Genomic DNA, 16,951 nt, shown 5'->3' with positions numbered 1-16,951 from the left:
GAAAACCTTCCTGCTTCTCCAGGCTCAAAGACAACAAGTCATGGAACATCGAAATTAGTAACTGTGAGGCTTTGCAATTGCTTTTTAATGTATTCAGGTGCTCTAAATGTTTTAGATGGCTTTTAAATTGCTTAGAAATGCTTTCAATTTGTTTATGTTTTTAATTTTAAATTGTATTGTGTTAACTTTTGATATTTGCTGTCCTGGACCACTTTGGCAGTGGTTGAGATAGAAATTTGATAAAATGAAATAAATAAATTTGATGAAATTAGGATGAGGTAATATAAAAATAGACCTAAAAGGGCCAGGAGATGATGGCAAGTTATATATGAGTTATTTGAGGATGCAGTGGCCATCCAAGGAAATGGTTTTGTCCACAGAAACTGAGAAATCTGAACAAGAAAATAGTCTTCTTTAAGGCAAGTCAGTTTTCTGGAAGCACCGTCTATGTTTCTCATAAAATAGCTTGCCTTGGCTAAGGCCAAGGATACTCCGACCTAATGCTCACAACATCAGAGGAGGTGGTAAAAGGTGTGTCTGGACAGTACTATTCCAGGTGGGGAGGGGAGCTCACAGGATAGAATGCTTAACTATGAAGAAAAAAGATTTCTACAGCTAGAAATGAGCAGGCCAAGGAAAGGGCTAGGCTAGAGCCTTTCTCCCTGCTTTGAGCTTTCTTTGTAGGAGGGTTTGTTTTTAGCAGTGTGAAGCATCATCCTGACTTGCAATCTGAAGAGTAATGACCAGATGCCTGCTTACTACCTCATCTGCTACTTGTGAGATGCAGAGACAGACCTGAGACCTGTTACAAAGGGTATGCAGAGCGCAGGCAGGCAGCTCTCGACTCCTGACCCGCTGAGAGCCTGAGGAACCTACTCTGCCCCTCTCCACCTGGCCTGGGGCGGGGCCGGACAGGCTCTAGCTGTAACAGTGATGTCCAAACTTTTTTCAAAGTGAAGGGTCGTGAGGGTCGACCAAAGGGCCGGATTAAACCGACTGGCGGGCTGGATTAGCCCCCCGAAACGGACTGCCTGCTGAGAGCCTGAGGGCCCAGCTCCTGCCTCTCTCCGTCTGGCTTGGGGTGGGGCCTGAAATCACACCGTATGGCCAAGGGTATAGAATTGCCTGGTGCCTAAATGTGTATAATAGAGACACCAGGCGAAAACATTCCTTTTTAACCAGGCCTTTGGTTGATTTGATGGATGTCCTCTGCCCTATTAATTATTATTTTGTGTCACCCTGAGACCTCCGGGCATAGGGCAGTATATTATTATTATTATTATTATTATTATTATTATTATTATTATTAACAATAATTTTCCTTTCAAGGAATCCTTGTACAGTATGTCTGCTTTGGAAATCCCAGAGGTTGTAGAAAATTATGAGGCACCAGCAGGCTTGATCAAGATTTTTAGATGCAAAGATTATGTCCACCGCAGGCAATTCAAAATAAATAATAAAAAGAACAGAAAAATGTGGGGAATTAAGCTAGCAGAGTTCTGATTTTCCCCATGATGACTACTCTGGTCCTTTAAAGAAATCTGTTTGTTTGTTTTTAAATTAAAAAACCCTGCATTGCCCCTGCTTTGCTGGTGCCCTAAGCATGCGCGTGGCCTGTCCCAGTCAGTCAATGCTGGCCAGGCTTGGAGAGTCTTTGCATCACTTGGCAGGAATGAAAAGAATCCCTGGAAGACACCCAACACTCCCTGAGGCTGTGTGTGGTGGAGGAAGATCAGTAGCTGTGGGCAAGTTGTGTCTTCCAAAGAGGCTTGTCTTAGAGCCAGTCTCTTTTGGCAAAGGTGGCAGATGAGGAGGCAGGAATAAGTCAAAGAAGAAAAAATACGTTTCCCCCCCTTTATATTTTTTGTGGGGCAGCTTCCTAGGACAAGCATTAATGCTGTGTGTGTGTTGCTCTTTTATTTATAAACAGAATTGCACATTTTTCTGGGTGGCATGCTGCTCACACAACCCTCCCCAAACCAGCCCTGCACTGCTTTGTGTCCTCTTGGATCTGATCAGATCCCAGCCTTGCAAAGCAGCACAGAGCTTGGGGCTGGGGCTGTTCCAGCAGCATTGGTGGTGGGGCCTGGGCTGGTGCACAGTGGGCTGTGCCCTGTCCCCCTGGCACATGTGTGTGCCCTGGGCACCATGAAAACACTCTCCACCGCTGCTTCCCACCACATCAGAGTCGCAGCCCATAGCAGGAGCCCCGCATTTGCTTTTTGTTGTCTCGGATTCAAAGCAGCATGTCCTTTTATCCCAAGAGCAGGTTACTGAGATCAGTTTTGGTGACCATTTCATATATTACAGCATGTGAAACTGCAGAGTCCGACTTCCAGTGCTGCCGCCATGATAGCAGATGCCAGCCATGCAGTTAATTAAGGATAATCTGGGAGTAATTATCCTTGCAAGCCCCCCCCCAGCTTTCTCTCACAGATTGTCTGATATCTGCCTCTCACTCCGATGGAATGTGGGGGCAGGGACGCAGAGTGCATAGCACTGCACGTATTGGAAACTCTCCAAAGCAGTCGCCATGATACTTCTGTTTCTTTTAAAATGGTTCTGAATCTGGACTTAAGAAACAGACGTGCTCTGGATGAAGGAGAAAGATAACCTGCTAAATGAATCAGCCACTGAGTGCCAAGGTTTTGATCTGGAGAGGACTCTCATGGTAATTGGATTGCTATGTAAGTGAAGGGGAGCCTTTCTTCTCTTTCTTCATTATATTTGCTATGCTATGATTTGGCAAGCCTTGACTGAAGAAGAACTAATTAATTAATTAATTAATTAATTAATTAATTAATTACTACTGGAATGAAATTATTAATGGATTACAATGCAAGAGGGATTCAACAAGAACTTTAAAATTTTCTTTACGGAGTACTTGAAGAAATAGGCTGTGTGAAATACAGTGGTACCTCGAGTTACAAATGCTTCGGGTTACAAACTCCACTAACCCCAAAGTAGTTACCTCTGGTTTAGAACTTTGCCCCAGGGTGAGAACGAAAATCATGTGGCGGTGGCCGTGGGAGGCCCGATTAGTGAAAGCACACCTCAGGTTATGAACGGTTTCAGGATGAACTGGAATGAATTAAGTTCATAACCCAAGGTACCACTGTACTGTGATGATTTGTGATGTTGTCTACTGAAGAGGGCTCTAACTCTGATTTATTATGGATTTGGCGAGACACCAGCTTGTTAGAAGATTGGAAATGATCAAAAGAAGACTAATGCTGGAAGTATGCCAGGAGTCATGGCCAGACGCTGGAATACTTTTGGTTTTGGAAAGGCAAAATGGAGAAGTTGTGGTGTAATGAGAACTGAGTCCTTGAAGGAGGTGCAATGTTGAAGAGGACTGATTGATTACAACATGAAGGAAAGGATGAATGTAAACAAATATTTCACACAGAAACTACAGGATATAAATTCCCTTTGCAAGTTCATGGATGTGGATTTGTAAAATACGAATGAAAGTTATCACACCAGTGTCTGCTACAATAAAGGATTAAGATCAGAATTGTTGTATTTGGACTAATTAAGAGAATTGGAACAGGACCAAGAAATAACATCAACTCCTGATAACCGGAACACGGGAGGTCATCCAAAACATTGAATTCAGAACTGATTAATGGGCTATTTTGATTGTATTATGATTTGGTATGATTTGGTACCCCTTCATGGATCACTGCCTTGTCATGGCGAAGGGGCTTGAATAACCCCAAGAAGCTATGAGCTATGCCGTGCAGGGCCACCCAAGACAGACAGGTCATAGCCGAGAGATTAGACTAAATGTGATCCACCTGGAGAAGGAACTGGCAATCCACTCCAGTATTTTGCCAAGAAAACTCCATGGACAGAAAAAAGGAGAAGTTTTGAGAAGAAAGTGAGAGTTTCCAAGGCATGCTCTGGTTCATGGGGTCATGGAGAGTTGAACACGACTAAGACAACTAAACAACAAAAAATGATTTGGTATGGTATGAATGTGGCCTCCATTGGACTGTTATTAATGAAAATTTTATCAAAATTACTTTTAAAAAAAGAAACTGCAGAGTACATGGGTGTGTACTTTTCTGTAGCTATCCTTAACAGGACAAGCAGTGGCTGCAGAGTCTGTTGGCGGTGACAGCTACAATGCATGGAGAACCAGATTCCTCGTCTGAAGCTCCTTGACTGTGTGCTAGGATTGAAGCACAGGTTCAGCCCACATCTGCCAGCATCAGCCACAAGACCAATAAAAAATGGGTTGACAGTAGCCAAGGCTGGCCCATCCACGAGGCAGACTGAAGCAGTCACCTCAGGCAGCAGAATCCAAGAGGTGCCTCCATGGCATGCCCGTACCACCAGCACCAGAGAAGTGGCTGTGGAGGCTTCCAGCGCAATCTTGAGAGAGCCCCATGAGATCTCACCAGAACCTGAAAGCCACAGCCACTTGACCCCAGTAAGCAGCAAGGGTGGCACTTTCCTGCTTCGCCTCAGGCTTCCAAAAGACTCTGCCAGAAGGTCTGGAATCAAAAACCGGCAACTTGTGCAAGAGAGCAGCGTTGTCATGAAGAATGGCTGCCAGTCAATATAGAAACTTGGTTTGCTTTTTCCTCATCCGTTGTCCTACCAGCTCATGTACACTGACTCCCCTCATCCTGAAATTTGCTGCAATATGCACTAGATTTTTTTAAACCGAAGTTCTTCCTATGCTTAATAGAAATCCACAGTTCCTTTCCCCCCTTCCTCTGCTGACCACAAGCCATGTCACAAGAATGCCCCCTTTGACTTGCCTGCTTCTGGCTTGTGTGTATGATTTTGGACAGGCTGCAAGTGCAACCAGCTCTTTAAAAAGAGGGCAGCTTTGTACATTATTAAAGTCTACAGATGGGTTGGAAGTTAACCTGGACAGAAGCTTACTTAGGGGAGTGAGGACACATACACATGCTAACTTTTATTCTTCCTTTTGTCACACGCCTCTCAAATTGCTTCTATAACTCCCACTTTATTATTGCTGTGCATTAGCAGAGACATGAAGAAAAATAAATGTGATAAAAGTTAGCTCCGCCTGCAAAATTTCTCACGCTTCTTCTCATAGCCACTTTTTGACATACTGATAGTAATAGTCTTAGTAAAAAATTATTATTATTATTATTATTATTATTATTATTATTATTATTATTATTATTATTTGTATATCTGCCTACACCTGAAGATCCCAGGGTGGTTCACAACAGAAAAATACAAAATGAGAAAACAAAATACATAATAAAAGAAAAACAAAGAAACTCCTCTTCCACAAACACATTAAAAAAGCTATAGAATGTGAATTAGCCAAATGCCTAGTTGAAGAAAAAACATTTTCGCCTGGCACCTGAAGATGTATAATGAAGGTGCCAGATGAACTTCCCTGGGGAGAGCTTTCCACAGACGGGGAGCCACTGCAGAGAAGGCCCCGTTCTCGTGTTGCCACCCTCTGGACCTCTCATGGTGGAGGCTTTATAGATCAAAAATAGCACTTTGAATTGGGCCTGGAAACTAACTGGCAGCCAGCGCAGCTGGGGCGGGATCAGTGTAATATGCTCAAACTGTCTTGCCCCTGGCCGCTGAATTCTGCACCAGGTGAAGTTTCCGAAACCATCTTCAGAGGCAGCTGAAGTAATCCATGCTGCAGTAATCCAGCCTAGAGGTTACCAGAGAATAGACAACAGATGCTAGGCTATCTGTCCAGACAGAGGTGCAGCTGGGTCACCAGCCAAAGGCTCTCTGTGCCACTGAAGCCACACAAGTCTCAGGCAGCAGCAAAGGATCCAGGAATACCCCCAAGCTACATACCCATTCCTTCAGAGGGAGTGTAACCCCCTCAAACACAAGGTTACAAAGGTCTTATAATAAGCATCTATAATGGAAAGTGGTTACTCACTTTTCAAAGAAGAGAGAGGGAGGCTTTTGCAGCCCCTGAGAAAAAACACCCAAACAACCACTTTTCCTGGAAGTGACTAATGCAGCCAGAAGTTTTTGACCTTCCATGGTGATGTCTTGCCCTTCTGGGGCCTTGCTGGAACATGCTGCCTTCTTGTCATTCCCATCAGGGCAGCCAAGGTCATGGGAGCTCACTTGATAACAACACTCCCAGCCCATCTGGGAAGATCGTGGGGCGGGAGCCCAGCCCAGGAAGTAAAAGTAGCAATGACTGGAGGCAGCAGAGCCTCACTATCTGCTGATGCTTCTCTTCCTCACAAATGCACAACAATACACAAAGTTTGTTTGGTCCACAAATCAGTTCCCTGTGGCATCATTTTGTAAAGTTTGCAGCAGCAAATATGACATGCAACCACCACTCTGGCACACAGTTACACATTGCGATATAGATATACTGCTGCAAATATCTCCACTTCCCTCTTGTCTCCCAGAACCAGAAGAGGCATGAAAAGGCCAGAGGAAATGTTGACTTCACACAGGTGCAGGCTGTGGGGAGGGGGGACTTTCAGTCGCAGCAACTGATCCATGGGGCAAGTCCTACCAGGGGTGACCTGCTGTGCTCCTTAGGCCTGACACTGTGCTAAGACTGTGCAGATTGAGTTTTTGCTAATAAAGAGTTAACTCCAACTTGAACAGTATGATTTACTGCCTGCTCTCTTCTGACAGCTACTAGCCACAGTGGCCACACTCTACTTCCACAGTCGGAGGCAGCAATGCTTCTGAATACAAGTGCTCAGGTCCTGTTTGCAGGCTTTGCACAGGCACCTGGTTGGCCACTGGAAGAACAGGATTATGCACTAGGTGGGCCTTTCATCTTATGCCCTTATGTTCTTTTATTCATAAAACAGCAAGAAGCACACCACCTTGCATGCTCTTTGAAAGGACTAGCCATGAGGGAAGTAGAGAAGGTAGTCCTACCTGGAAGCCTAAAGAAATTGTCATTAATGGCACTTCACATCCAAACTATTTATTTGGATACTGGATAAGTGTGTAGGGTGTATGCGGCGCTAGTTTGTCCACCTTTGGGCCCCAGCCTGCACTCACCCCTCACCTGTGGCTCCTAGATGCTGTCAGCATTCAACAGTGGTCACACTGCACGAATGGCTTTGACCGGCCGGCTAAATCAGGTGTGTGTTTCTTTTCTTCTTTTTGTATTTATTATAAATTTGATTTTCAAAAGAATAAACATACAACAAAAAACAATTCAAAATTCAGATATCAAGATTGCTCTGAATCTCCTGACTTCCCCCCATCCCTTCCCTGGGTCCTAATGTTAATATTTACAACTGCATATCAATACTTATTCAAGTTTTTATCCTTCTAAATTATCCACAGTTTCCATTACTTTACAAGTGTGGTTAGAATCCTGTTAATGTTTTAACCTCCTTGCATTGGTCTAGTACCTAACTTATAAACTTTTCCCATTCTTTTTTAAAGTTCTTGTCTTCTTGATTTCTGAGCTTGTCAGTTCATTTTTGTCATTTCGGCATAGTCCATCATCTTGATTTGCCATTCTTCTCTGGTTGGGGCTGTATCTTCCTTCCATCTCTGGGCTAGAAATATCTGTGTGGCTGTGGTCGCATACATGAACAGTCTTTTCTGGTCCTTTGGTATCTCGGTACCTATAATTCCTAATAAGAAAGCTTCTGGGATTTTTTTTAACAAAAGTTATTTTAAACATTTTTTTTCATTTCATTATATATGATGTCCCAGAAACTTTTAGTTACTTTACATGTCCACCACATATGATAAAAGGTACCTTCTTTTTCTTTACATTCCCAGCAAGTATTTGTACTTGTTCTGTACATTTTTGCTAACTTAACAGGAGTCAAATACCACCAGTACATCATTTTCATGTAGTTTTCTTTCAGTGAACAACATGCCATAAATTTCAAATCTGTTTTCCAAAGCCTCCCAATGTATCATCAGCAATTTGACCTGTTTGTCTTTTGTGTGCCATTCCAGGAACAAATTATACATTTTCAACAATAATTTTATATTATTTTCTAAAACATCTTTTTGAAATCTTGATAACTCATAACTAAAACCTTTCTTTTTAGCTGTCTTAAAAATATCATTTAATTGATAATACTGTAACCAATCTGTTTCCAGTTCTCTTATCTCTTCAAAGTCTTTTAATTTTACCTGATTTTGAACTGTGGTTAACAGCTCTCTATATGTCTGTCAATTAGCCCTCATGTTCATTTTTCTCAAAGATATTGCTTCTAATTGGGAGAGCCACCATGGTGTTTTTTGTTCTAATAAGTCTTTATACTTCTCCCACACCCTAAAAATTGATTTTCTTATTATATGATTCTGAAATCCTTTGTGCAATTTTGCTTTATCATACCATAAATATGCATGCCACCCAAATCTGTTATCATGTCCTTCTAGATCTAAAGTATCTCCATTTTTCAATATCATCTATTCCCAGATCCAGCAAATGCAGGATGCCTCATAATATAATTTCAAATCTGGCAGAGTGAATGCCCCCCCCCCCTTAGCATCTGATAATAGTTTAGATTTTATCCTTGGTTTCTTCCCCTGCCAGATGAATCTGGAAATATCTTTTTGCCATTCTTTAAAGCATCCAGTACCACCTATCACCAGGATCATTTGGAATAAAAATAACATTCTTGGCAATACATTCATTTTAGTCACTGATATCCTCCCCCAAAGCGAGAAATTCATTCTTCCCCAGATTTCTAGATTCCTTTTTATTTCTCTCCGTGTAATTTCATAATTATCTTTGAGTATGTTAATATTCTTAGCTGTCAGCCATACCCCCAACTATTTGCCTTTTTTGTCTATAGTTAAGTCTGTAATCTGTTGTAACTCCTTTTTATATTGCTCTGTCGCATTTTTCACCAATACCTTAGTCTTGTTCTTATTTAGTTTAAAACCTGATACCTGTCCAAAATCCTGGATCTTTTTCAGCACCTTCAGGAGAGAATTTTGGGGTCCTCTATGGTAATCACAAGGCCGTCTGCAAATGCTTTTAATTTATGTGCTTTATTTCCTACCGTTGTTCCTCTAATAGTTTCATCTAGTCTTATCTTTCTCGCCAGGGCCTCCAACACTAAAATAAATAATAATGGTGACAGATGGTCAAATGGTGACAGATGGTCAACACTAAAATAAATAATAATGGTGACAGATGGACAAATAATAATGGTGTCCTGTGACATTTTGCATTTCTCCATGATAACATTGTTCACAATTAACATGGCCTGTTGATCCAAATAAATTGCATCAATACCTCTCCAAAACGTCTCCCCAAAATTCATCTTTTCTATAATCTTCATAAAGGCCCATGAAATATTATCAAAGGCCTTTTCAGCATCTGTAAATATTCTTCAATTTCCTCTTTCTTTTCAGGACCAGCTCATTATAGATCCGTGTAATATCTTACAAATTGTTTTCTTATATCTTTCGTACTGTCAATTACCTTCCCCTCTATATTTAATTTGTTTATTAAATTTATGCCCTGTTCTTTCCTTAATTGTCATGCCAGTAATTTACCTGGCTTATAAGCGTATTCAAAAAATTTCTGTTTTATCCTTTTTATTTTCCACTCTACTTCCTGGTTAATTATCATTGAATATTGTGTATATAACATTTTTATTGCCTGTTTTATTGATTCTTTTCCAGACTTTTTAAACTAATTCTTTCTCATTTTTAATCAATTCCTCCAATACCTCCTTTTTCTTCTCTTTCTTCCCTAACTTTTTTCTGATAAGCATTTTGCTGAATAAAGAAACCTCTCATTACCGTGGCGTCCCAAACTTATCAATATCTTGATTTAAATTTAATTCAAAATAATCTTTCAGGGCTTTTCCTGCTTTTTGTGTAATATTCTGGTTATCTAACAATTATTCATTTAATCTCCATCTAAATACTGGATAAGTGTGTGGGGTGTGTGCAGTGTTAGGGGAGGGGCAGTATCTTTGGTGGGAGACACGTGGTGCTCATTCTGGGATAGTTTATTCACCTTTGAGCCCCACCCCACACTCATCTCTTACCGGTAGCTCCTAGATGCTGTCAGCATTCAACAGTGGTCACACTGCACGAATTGCTTTGACTGGCCGGCTAAAGCAGGTGTGTGTTTCAAACCCTCAGTGAGTTAGGGACTTCCCCTGTGGGCAAAGGCAGACTCCGGTGGATTGAGCAAATGAGACAAATAATGGGTTTGACTGTCAAAAAGGCAGTATCTGCACATACCGTAGAGGGAAGTGAGGGGCAGGTGGGGCTCAGCAACCTGGGAAGGTGGCCTATCCAGAAGAAGGAAAACTCGGATCCTAAACCTCTGCTCCTTTGTGATGATACTCATATATGAGAAAGGTTTTGGGAGTAAACCCTGAGGAAAAATCTGTACCCACTGCATTTTGGGACATCCTTAGGAGAAGAAAAGGCTTAGGAATAAACCCTGCACAAATCCAGAGTGAAGTCCCTAAGACGGTTGGATGGTGTCTTGCAACTCCTGCAGCCAAGCTGGTGCCCAACTATTGCTTTCCTTTCCTTTGGTCCACATCAGCAAGGTCAAGATGCCCTCGTCTTGTCATCTGGGCAGCCAGGACCTGCAGACTTGCACCCCGGAGAGGTCACGTTGGATAAGTGTGTATCATTAAAAGAAAAGACAAAAGGTGTGACCCTGATCCAGTGGGCTCTTCTTATGTTATTTGGTTGTACCTCCCTCAAATATTTAACTCTGAAACACCAGAGGAAGGGAACTGAAACTTGAAGAATGGCAACTCTAACCAACCCCAAAATGTTTGTTAAAGGGTAAAAAGGGACCATTACTGCTTGCTGCACTTTGGCTAATAGCTCCTTGTTCTAAAAACAGTTTCTGTGATTATATTATTAAGAATTTTACTGGAGGCTTTTTATAGTAACAACACTGCTTTACATACCTCCACTGGACTGTCAACTATTATGAACTCATCTAAGTACCTTTCCCAATCAGTTGCCCCAGTTTTTACAATCCAGTTTTTACAGTGGCAAAGGTTAGCAACAAAAATAGCAGAGTTTAACTTAAAACTCAGTAACAGAGATGGGGGGGGGGGAATATATAACAGGAGTTAAAAGGGATGTGACAAGATGCTAATTCCTTGGAAGAAGTCAAGAAATGGTAGCCACAATCCAAAACAGACTTCCCATATGTAACATTTTCATACATTTTTTTTTGCATTGACAGGTCCACTATGTGAATTAGGCATGCATGGGTTGAAGAAGGGGTGTTGCTAAGGGGCTATCCCAATGGATTCAGGCCCTGAGTGTTTTGTGCCATGTCCCAGATATCCTGCCCCTCCCACCATTTTTAAAAAGCATACAGTGGTACCTTAGTTCTCAAACTTAATCTATTCCAGAAGTCCGTTCCAAAACTAAAGCGTTCCAAAATCAAGGCACACTTTCCCATAGAAAGTAATGCAAAACAGAATAATCTGTTCCAGACTTCTAAAAACAACCCCTAAAACAGCAATTTAACATGAATTTTACTATCTAACGAGACCATTGATCCATAGGATGAAAGCAATAATCAATGTACTGTACTATGAAATAAGTAAGACAGTATTGTAGATGACTGAAATTAAAATTGTTTTTTCTTACCTGCACTGATGATAGTCATTGTTTGGATGGAGGGCTTTTATCCATTTCTGCAGTCACACATTCAATCAATCAGTAGCTGAACTGGGTTCCACACAGTCACAAAAAGAAATTGACCGAAAAAACCTGAAAAATGAAAACACAAAATAAATAGCAAAAACAAAAGCGCCAAACTTAATCTGTTCCAGAAGTCCATTTGACTTCTGAAATGTTTGAAAACCAAGTTGCAGCTTGTGCAGGTGCTTCAGAAACAATAGCCGACAGACTCATCAGATGTTTGGCTTCCGAAAAATGTTCGAAACACACTTCCGGGTTTTTGGTGTTTGGGAAACAAGGCATTGGGGAACCAAAGCATTTGAGAACCAAGGTACCACTGTACATTGAATAAAGCTTTGCTTACAAAGTGACTGCACATTTTGCAAACTGCCCCAGCTAGCCACCATCTTAATTTGCATCACGAATCTGTGCTTCCCCCACCTTGCAATGCCCCTGTGTTGAAGGCACAAAATGCATAACATCTACCGGTGTGTACTTAATCACCAGGTCTGCCATCTTTTTGTTCTTTGGAAACACACATTATAGAATGGGCAGGTATCCTAAAATCGGATGTTTGGCTGCAAAGTGCTCATGATCTTGTGATGCTGGGGCCTGTGAACGCCTTAAGAAACTTGTTTTTAAAAAGCCATATTGGGAAGGCACCTCTTAGGATAAAACACAGTAGCCTCCTGCTACTTATCCCTGGGGGGCTTTCACATCCTGCTGGGCTTTCACATCCTGCTGGGCTTATGCAGTAAATAAAAATTGTTGGAACATTCTGAATAAACTATTTTAATGAGCACAAAATCTCAGCCTCCTGCAATAGATACAATGGGCTCCCCATAACTTGTACAATTCATATTAACAACTTAATTGCAATAAATTGAAAGCCAGTAAACTGCAGCTCTATAAGGGGATCTAGTAGGTTTGATGGGCCTGTGGAACAAAGCTACTATTATGAGTTATACACTTACCAGACAACCATCAAATTCTTTGCTGAAATCTGAGCTCCACTGGCAGCGTCAAAAGAACTAGCCAGAGAGAGCAAAGAATTTTTGGCTTTGGAGCAGCTGTCCCAGAACGGGTACAGAAAGGGCCCTGGCAGGGCAAAGTAGAGCTATCAATAGAATGTCTATCCATGCCGACAATAAGAAGAAGACTTAGCATTTATATAGTGCATTTCGAAACCTAGATCCAAAGAGCTACTTTTGGCATGCTCAAGGAGCTTTGGCTTCTCACTCTGAACAATTTCCAGAGAAGCCTGTGGCAACAAAAGCAACAACACCCTGTGGCACTTGAAAGAGTAGCACATTTTTTGTGAGCCAGAATAACAGAGGTTAGGGATGAACTGGTTAAAAAACTGGAAACAAAGTAGGAAGAAATTGGCAGTTCTTTCAATAGAGGGATGTGAAAATGGATTGGTTTGGGGACCTGTGCTTTTTAACTTGTTCCTACATGATCTAGGGGATGCGGGTGGCGCTGTGGGTTAAACCACAGAGCTTAGGACTTGCCGATCAGGAGGTCGGCGGTTCGAATACCCGCCATGGGGTGAGCTCCCGTTGCTCGGTCCCTGCTCCTGCCAACCTAGCAGTTCGAAAGCATGTCAAAGTGCAAGTAGATAAAAAGGTACCGCTCTGGCGGGAAGGTAAACGGCGTTTCCAGGTGCTGCTCTGGTTCGCCAGAAGCAGCTTAGTCATGCTGGCCACATGACCCGGAAGCTGTACGCCGGCTCCCTTGGCCAGTAAAGTGAGATGAGTGCCGCAACCCCAGAGTCGGCCACGACTGGACCTAATGGTCAGGGGTCCCTTTACCTTTACCTGTACATGATCTAGACATTACTGGGGAACAGCAGGCCTCTTCACTGGGCCGTGAGGCCAATTTGGGCAAACCCTCTTGCCAAATACCTAACATGAGACTTTGTGCTGACCATCAGGCAATACTTTTTCCACCTGCCTTTTGCCTTCAGAATTGAGTTGCTGCCATGGGCAATATGTGTCTGTGTCTTGTGATGAACTGAGTGGAGATTATGTGTCATGGGGGTGGGGAAGGTGTGTGTATACAATACTAAACTGTACTTAGTGTGTCTTTGGTCTGTTAATGTTGTTAATAGTGCTTTGTGGATTATGAGTGCTATAATGCTTTTTGAATTTTATTATATTACTTTTGTTGTCGTTGTGCTGTTTAGCTTATTTTTTAGTTGTTTCATTAATACAATTAATAATTGTGATCTATTAAGTTATTGTTATTTATTATTTGTAAGCTGCTTTGTGACTCATGTGAGTGAAAAGTGGCATAGAAATGTAATACATGGGATGGAATGGGAAGTCCATTCTAACTGTAGGGGACAGTTAATGCTAAGTTGTGGGCGAACATATCAGACGACACAGCGATTCTTCCAAAGCAGCTCTTTATTTGTAAGCTGGAACAGAACTGAACTGAGGAGCTCAGTCAGCCTGCTTATATAGAGCTCCAGAACAATGTAACTGTTGCCATTTTCTAAAACTATCCAATCACTGAACGTCACTTTCGATCCTTCATTTGCATAACTATCTACAGTATCCCCCTGCTGGCCCAGGGTGAGAACTTCAGTACACAACACCCCTCCCCACCGAGATAAGGCGTTAGTTACAATCGTAATGGTTTCCTTATATACAGCACTACACGTAATGGTTCAATTAGGCACAAAAGCATATCGGTTACATTTCACATACTTAGACCAACAGTGATACATGTCCAACAACATAGTCCTTTAAATAAGTTGGGCGCTTGGAAACTCTGCCAAGCGGGGACTGGTAGCCAAGTCCGGGGGGCCACACAATTCTTGCTGAGGCTGTGGTGCGACCCTAGGTGGCGTTGAAACCAAGTCCCCTGGATCCGCTGCTGTGGTTGGAGCCTCCGCAAGTGGAGTGGTCTGAGCCTGTGGTAAGTCTGGCAGACCCTCTGAAGTGGCTTGGTTCGGCTCCACGCTGGCAGTTTGCGAGAGAGGTGGAGCCTCACCATCTCTAAGTGTCTCTTCCGGAGCCACGAGCGCAGTTGGGGGCACCACGGTAGTGTCGAAGTCCCCAACCCTGCGCCTAAGCTGGTCTATGTGCCGGCGCCACAAGCGTCCGTCTTCGAGTGCCACCTGGTATGAGCGAGGTCCAGTGACTCCCACTACTGTGGCTGGCACCCAAGGAATGTCCCCCACATAGTTCCGGGCAAAGACCTGGTTTCCTGGAACAAATGACCATGGCGTGTTGGCACAGCCTGGGGGTTCGGCCACGGCAAAGTTCGGGTGCAGCCGGTTGAGCGGGGACCTGAGGCGGCGGCCCATAAGCAGTTCAGCAGGACTCCGCCCTGTGGCCGCATGAGGAGTGATGTGTTGCACGAACAAGTATTCGGTGACCCGCTCGTGCCAATCTCCCCGGTCCAGGCGCGCCAGTGCCTCTTTTGCCAAGCGCACCATTCTCTCCGCTTGCCCGTTGCTGGATGGATGAAATGGTGCCGTTAGGGCATGGCGGATGCCCAGTCCCAAAAGATACCGCTCAAAAGTGCCTGATGTGAACTGCAGTCCGTTGTCGGAGTCAAGGACATCAGGACACCCATGCGTCGCAAAGAGGCCTCGCAGCACCCGGATGACGGCCTCGGTAGTGGTGGAGGGCATCAGGGCCACCTCCAGCCATTTGGAATAGGCGTCCACCACTACCATAAAGGTCTGGCCGTGAAAGTGGCTGGCCAGATCGATGTGCACCTTCGACCAGGGTGTCTTGGGCGTCTCCCAGATGTCCCCCTTAGCTGCCGGTGGTGCAGGCCTCGATTCTTGGCACGCTTGACAGGCGGACACCCAGGCAGTGATGGCATCGTCCATGTTAGGCCACCAGACGTAACACCGAGCCAACGCCTTCATTTTGATGATTCCCGGGTGGCCAACGTGCAGAGCCTCCAGGACACATTGACGGAGTCTTTGGGGAATCACGACGCGGTCTCCCCACAGCAGACAGCCGCGATGAGCCAAGAGTTCATGTTGTCTGGTTACGAACGGTTGGAACTCCGATGCAAAAGGCCCTTGTGGCCACCCCCTCCACACCCAGTTGAGCACACGGCTGATGGTGCGATCCTGGGCAGATGTGGAGGCCACAGTGGCAACCGATACAGGCGCTGCCGGAAGATCCTCAATCAGGAGGAGCGATGAAGCAGGAGCCGGGTCTTCCACAAACGCTGGAAGAGGGCAACGACTGAGGGCGTCGGCATGGCCCATTGATTTCCCCGGGCGATGGATGAGCCGGTAGTGGTAGGCAGCCAGGAAAACAGTCCATCACAGGATGCGTGGCGAGAGGACCGGTGGAGTTGGACGATCACCGGCGAGGAGGCCCAGGAGTGGTTTGTGGTCAGTGATGAGGTCAAAAGTCCTGCCGTAGAGGTATTCATGGAACCTCTTCACTCCAGCCACAAGTGCCAGTGCCTCCTTGTCGAGCTGGCTGCAGTTCTGTTCGGGCGGAGATAGCATCCTGGAAAAGTAGGCGAGTGGTGCTTCTCTTCCAACTGGAAAACGGTGACTGAGGACAGTGCCAATGCCAAAAGGTGAGGCGTCGCAGGCAAGGACCAGTGGCCTGGCTTCACTGTACTGTACCAGCACACTGTCTGATGAAAGGAGAGCCTTGACCCCATTGAAGGCCGCCGTCTCCCGATGACCCCAGGATCAAGGCATCTTTGTGCTGAGGAGTGGGTGAAGAGGCTCAGCCGTGGCTTTGTGGGGCAGGAACATGTTATAAAAGTTCAGCAGCCCCAGGAACGCCTGCAACTCCGTCTTGTTCTTTGGGATGGGGGCCTGCTGGATAGCGCGGATCTTGGATGTGGTCAGGTGAAGGCTGGAGGCGTCGATAAGATAGCCCAGGAACTCCACCTGTGGAACGGCGATCTGGCACTTCTCCCTCTTTACCTTGAGTCCAGCCTCCTGGAACCTGGTCAGCACGGCACGGAGGGGCTCGAACAGCTGCTGGTGTCAGTCTGCGGACACCAAGACGTCATCAAAATATGGTACCACGCCCGGAAGCCCTTGCAGGAGATGCTCCATAAGGCTTTGGAAGATGCCAGGAGATAACCATCTCTCAAGATGGTTGTCTCCAATGGAAGCGAAGGCTCAGAAAAAACTCAATATGGAGGCCAAATGGCCGAAATATTGAGAAATTCTAGAACAAGATGGAGACAGAATAAAACTACAGAGTTTTGAGATATTAAAAAACAGAGTGCGAGACTGGCTTCATTATTACCAAATAATGGAGGCATATAATTCAGACAAAAAAGTTGGTTTCCAGGTGGAAAAATCAAAATTGGAAACAGAATTGTTAGATCCCAAAATCAAGAACTTGTC

The 16,951-nt window shown here is 44.1% G+C and overlaps 1 protein-coding gene across 1 annotated transcript in view; it reads right to left on the bottom strand.

Moving 5' to 3' along the window:
* The window catches only part of MANSC1 (MANSC domain containing 1), a 292,156-nt gene extending 276,864 nt beyond the window's left edge, over positions 1–15,292 (bottom strand). Inside the window, exon 1 of the mRNA XM_053387534.1 lies at positions 15,160–15,292. Coding sequence (XP_053243509.1) covers positions 15,160–15,186 — 27 coding nt within the window. The 5' untranslated portion in view covers positions 15,187–15,292. The remainder of the gene's footprint in view (positions 1–15,159) is intronic.
* Between the last annotated feature and the right edge of the window lie 1,659 nt (positions 15,293–16,951).

Source organism: Podarcis raffonei, chromosome 5 (genome assembly GCF_027172205.1).
Source record: "Podarcis raffonei isolate rPodRaf1 chromosome 5, rPodRaf1.pri, whole genome shotgun sequence".
Classification (NCBI taxonomy): domain Eukaryota; kingdom Metazoa; phylum Chordata; class Lepidosauria; order Squamata; family Lacertidae; genus Podarcis; species Podarcis raffonei.
This window is presented reverse-complemented; position numbering and strand designations above follow the sequence as displayed.